General features: G+C 35.6%; 1 protein-coding gene across 1 annotated transcript; it reads right to left on the reverse strand.

The window, feature by feature from the left end:
• Positions 1-533: 533 nt before the first annotated feature.
• On the reverse strand, positions 534-1,463 carry LOC104344430 (heparan sulfate glucosamine 3-O-sulfotransferase 1). Its single transcript, XM_009948561.2, has one exon. It carries the CDS (start codon positions 1,461-1,463, stop codon positions 534-536), a length of 930 nt encoding a protein of 309 aa, XP_009946863.1.
• Between the last annotated feature and the right edge of the window lie 2,912 nt (positions 1,464-4,375).

Genomic DNA, 4,375 nt, shown 5'->3' on the forward strand with positions numbered 1-4,375 from the left:
AAGAACTTCAGCATATTAACAGAAGATGAATTATTTATTTATTGGAGACACTATATGTGCCCTTGTTTTAACATACAATTTAACTTATTGTATGAAAAACCGTAGAAATCAATGCCACTATCATTGTGCGTGATATAAAAAATACTAACAACAAAAAATACAGAACAGTTAGAATAATACCATTTCAAATATTCACATTTTTTACACTGTTAGTAGCAGTCTAACAATATTTTTCCAAAACCAGCACAAATTTTGTAACAGATATATATCTGAAATAAGTCTGCTGAAGTTAATGTATTTGTATGATGAGAGAAAGAAGATCAGAATATGACTCACAGTAATCATACAAATACGTGAAACTCATTTTTCCCAACACAAAGGGTACCACTTCAATGAGTTAACAGACGTATTATTCCAATGAAGTGCATAACCAGTATGTTAAGTTCTCACAATATTAATCTTGACAGTTTAGAAAGATACGTTTGAAAGAGTTTGTTTCAGGCCCTTTTTAAGAAATGTTGATTCCAAATGCACTAATGCCAGTCAAAGGAATGATTAACCATTTTGTAAAATTTTGCATTGTGCTCTCTGAAGTAAGAATACAGTTGCTCTAAGACAGTGTTGTTAACAAGAGGATGGGGGCGCCCTTTGGATTCATGTAAACATCTCTCCCTTCCATCACTTCTAATGCAGTAGAATCCCTTGGTTTGATTAAAATAAAAATTAGAAGACATAATTCGGGAAGGAAGATTTAGAAATCTTTCAACTTTTTGTAATTCAGGAAGAGGGTCTTTGATTAAAGTATTGCCATCCACTATGTGAATCTGATCCAAACTGAAATGCTTAAGCCACTTTTCCATATGAACATCATACAGACTTCTCTGAATAGCTTTGTATTTGGTATTAAGTGCTCCATTCTTAATCACAATATCTTCAAAACGCTGAACAGGCTTGTGGCTTTCTACTCTGTTGTAATATACTTGGGTATAGTCAGATATAACTCTCTCAGTGGGATCTCTCAGAATGAGTAGCAGTTTAATGGAGCTGTTCATGTCATGAATTCTTTCTGGAGCCTGTGGTGATGTAAAATAGCCTGGTGTTTTCTCAATTGTAATTTGATTTCCGTAAGAAAAAGGCATCAGACTTCTATACCAGTCTATTCCTTTCATATAATTTTCATCCCAGTCAAAGAAGTGGACTTCTGTAGCTGCTACCACAATATTAGGATGAATATCCAACATTTCCAGCAAAGCCCTTGTCCCTCCTTTACGAACTCCTATGATGATTGTCTGAGGTATTTGTCGGCTTGTACCAGGAGGTCTCACCTGTGCCAAATCGTGTTCACTTTTATTGCTGAATAATCCTACTTGTGACTTCAGTGTTTCCAACAGTGCCCCATTCTCAAGAGGAGCACCCTGAGCACGAGCCAGCAGAAGGTAAGCTGACACTAGTAGGAAGGCCATGTGGAGAGGAGTAATTAATTCAAGATTATGTTATGCTTGGCTAATGAAAGAATAGGTAAGTTCCCTCTCAAGTTGGTTGGTGGAACCCGTGGTAAACACACAGCAAGTTTCTGAAGCATCTACAAAATAAAATAAGACAAATCAGTATTTCTAAACCCATCACCAGCTGGAAATTCAACTCAAATCTAATCTGTGATCAAAACAGATCACTTATACTTAAGTTATTTGTTTCCCCTGACTTTATTTCAGAAGAACAAAAAAAAAAAAAAATCCCCTGTGCTTTTTTTTTTTCCTTAACTATGAGTGACCAATGATGGATACCTAATCCTTCAACAGCTTTTATTTCCTCCAAGCACAACATTAGAATTGTTTAACAGATTTTAAATTCCTGGCCATTCGCCTCTTAGAAATGACCTTAGAAAACACAGGCAGTTCCCATTTGTCATGGCTCTGAGAAGCACTCAGTATTTCTATCTAAAAATTGTTTACTTTGAGGCTTCTTTACAGACTTAAACATCTAACATAAGAACATTTTTGATAACAACAGTCTAGGCAATGTAGCAGAGTCTTTAGATCTATTTTGAACATCTTAAAATCTACTCCAGCTTGGATATCTAGGGAATGACCCTTGTTAGCCTGAATGAGCTCTAACTCACAGATAATACAGCAAATATTAACCCTAATATTGCCATTTTAAAAATAAACTATTGACCTTTAGTGAGTAAATCTGAAGAGAGCATTCCCTGTTATGGCCAAGGAAGACCTAAAGGGCAATCTCTTCTTCAGAAAGAGCACAGCTTCAGCCAGGTAAAGCGTGTGAGCATATGCTTATTAAATATTGGAAAAGTCCAAGCACAAATCGGCATTGTAACCAGAAACCGGAGGAAATACTGTTCTCCTTTACAAACCTGGAAGGAAGTTTAATTTTAAAGGTCACAAGTTTTTTTATTAAGAATTTCACATGGAAATTCTACTTAAAGTTCTCAGGAGCAGAGAATGCAAGAATTGAGGAATTGTTTTTGTAAACATCTTACAATTTTTTTCAATTTCCTTTTTTTGTGCAGATACACACAGCACATTGTACATTATACTGCGTATACATGTGTAAACATTAGATTACAGGCACTTCGAAACTAAGGCAAGACCAGCCAGAATGTCTGCCAAGCAGGGAATGCCTTGCAAATGCCAAGTATTCTCAGGTTCATACGTGATGTGAGTGAGACTCTGTTTAATTTACCATCTGAAATCTGTAGTTCTCTATAAAACAGACTTCGAAAGTAAGTAACAGAAGAGATTCGGCATTTTCTATGGACCAATAGTAGTAGCATGTTTGAAAACAATTATATTAGTTTAACCAATTTGCAATTAATTAGTTGTTTTATATAGTGGAAATCTCTTAGAGTCATCATGCGAACAAAACCGTACCCAGGAAATAGTACCAGAAATAATAAAATTTGGAATGTACTGTAAAACTGGTGCCTAAACAGATCAAAATTGCCTTTGGGAGCAATTCCGTCAGAACAACATTCCAGCTTTAGCCTAGGGTATTTGATTGATTTTGATGAAGCTTTAAGATGTTAGATCCTGTGGTTAGGTTATAATTGCTACATAAATGTAAAGGTTTTAAAGATGATTTATAAAATACAATTGGAATATTATTTCAATAATTTTTGTGTTGCTTTTCTGCCATTATGCAATTAAATGCACATTTTTTGAAGATATGAACTGCTTTCTATAATGAAAATATATATTTTACATTGCTGCACTGCACTCTGAATCACAGAGTTTTCCTAAGAAATTAACCCCATGATACATGACCAGAATTACAGTGCCTTATAACATGGGTTTTTTTCTATTATTTTGTAGTGTTTTTGTTGCTTAGTAACATAAGGAACATCAGTAGATATGATACTTACTAAGCAGAAATGAAGTTCAGAAAGAAATTCATGCTGCAGAAGGGACTAATTAAGTAAATAATACCCTGGGCTTTTGTTTGTTTTACTTTCTTAAAACCTTAGACTTGACTGAAGAAGCTAATATGCTGGCTGAAAAATCATTTTAATATTGCAGAAATGTTCTAAAGACCCTTAACTGCTGCACTCTATTGTAAAAAAAACTTCTAAGCAGCTTATGATTTATCTTGCTTCGGGGTAAAGTACAACATCATAGGGTAAACCTATATTATTATTACTAATTTATAATATTATTAATTCCTGATAATACTTTCCACCACCTGTAATGTGTTTCACTGGAGACTTACACAGCACTTCGTGTTAATGAACTGTCTGCACCCTATTAAGGCACCGTTCTCATCTTACAGGAAATTGCAACTGACCAACCTCTAGCTCCAGTTTGGGAGTGCAAATGCTTTGGGAAGTCCGGGTTAACGTGATCTGCTCAAGGTCATATAACATGTTTACAGTCCAACCAAGAATAAAAACTCTAGGGCTTCCAATTCCCCTTCCAGTTTGAACTTTGTGCCATTTCATGGCAGCCACTCACATCTTTCATGGTAGCCTACACCTGGGTTACACGCTGAACTGAAAAGCAAAGAGATTCCTCAATGCTTCAGCATAAGATTTGAGTACTTTGTTGAATATGGAAGTCACTCCCCTGCATGCCCTGACACCCCCCGCCCCCCCCAAAACACCAACAAACTACCCAAACAAGCTGAAACAAAGCACAAACTCAGGATTCTGTTGTTTCAAGGTATTTGTGCAGAAATACTCCTGTTTGCTACTGAAAACTACAAGAAAGGGAGGTGGTCAGAACACGTATAACAAATTTTTGTCTTGACTTTTAAAAATATATTTGGATTAAAAAACCCCCCTGTACTGCTTTTCCTGTTTATTCCTATTAGATATAACCTCATCCCAACACAGAGATCAGCTGCTGAGAACAATTCAAACATT

The sequence above is a fragment of the Leptosomus discolor genome, chromosome 6, assembly GCF_034619465.1.
Source record: "Leptosomus discolor isolate bLepDis1 chromosome 6, bLepDis1.hap2, whole genome shotgun sequence".
Classification (NCBI taxonomy): Eukaryota; Metazoa; Chordata; class Aves; order Leptosomiformes; family Leptosomidae; genus Leptosomus; species Leptosomus discolor.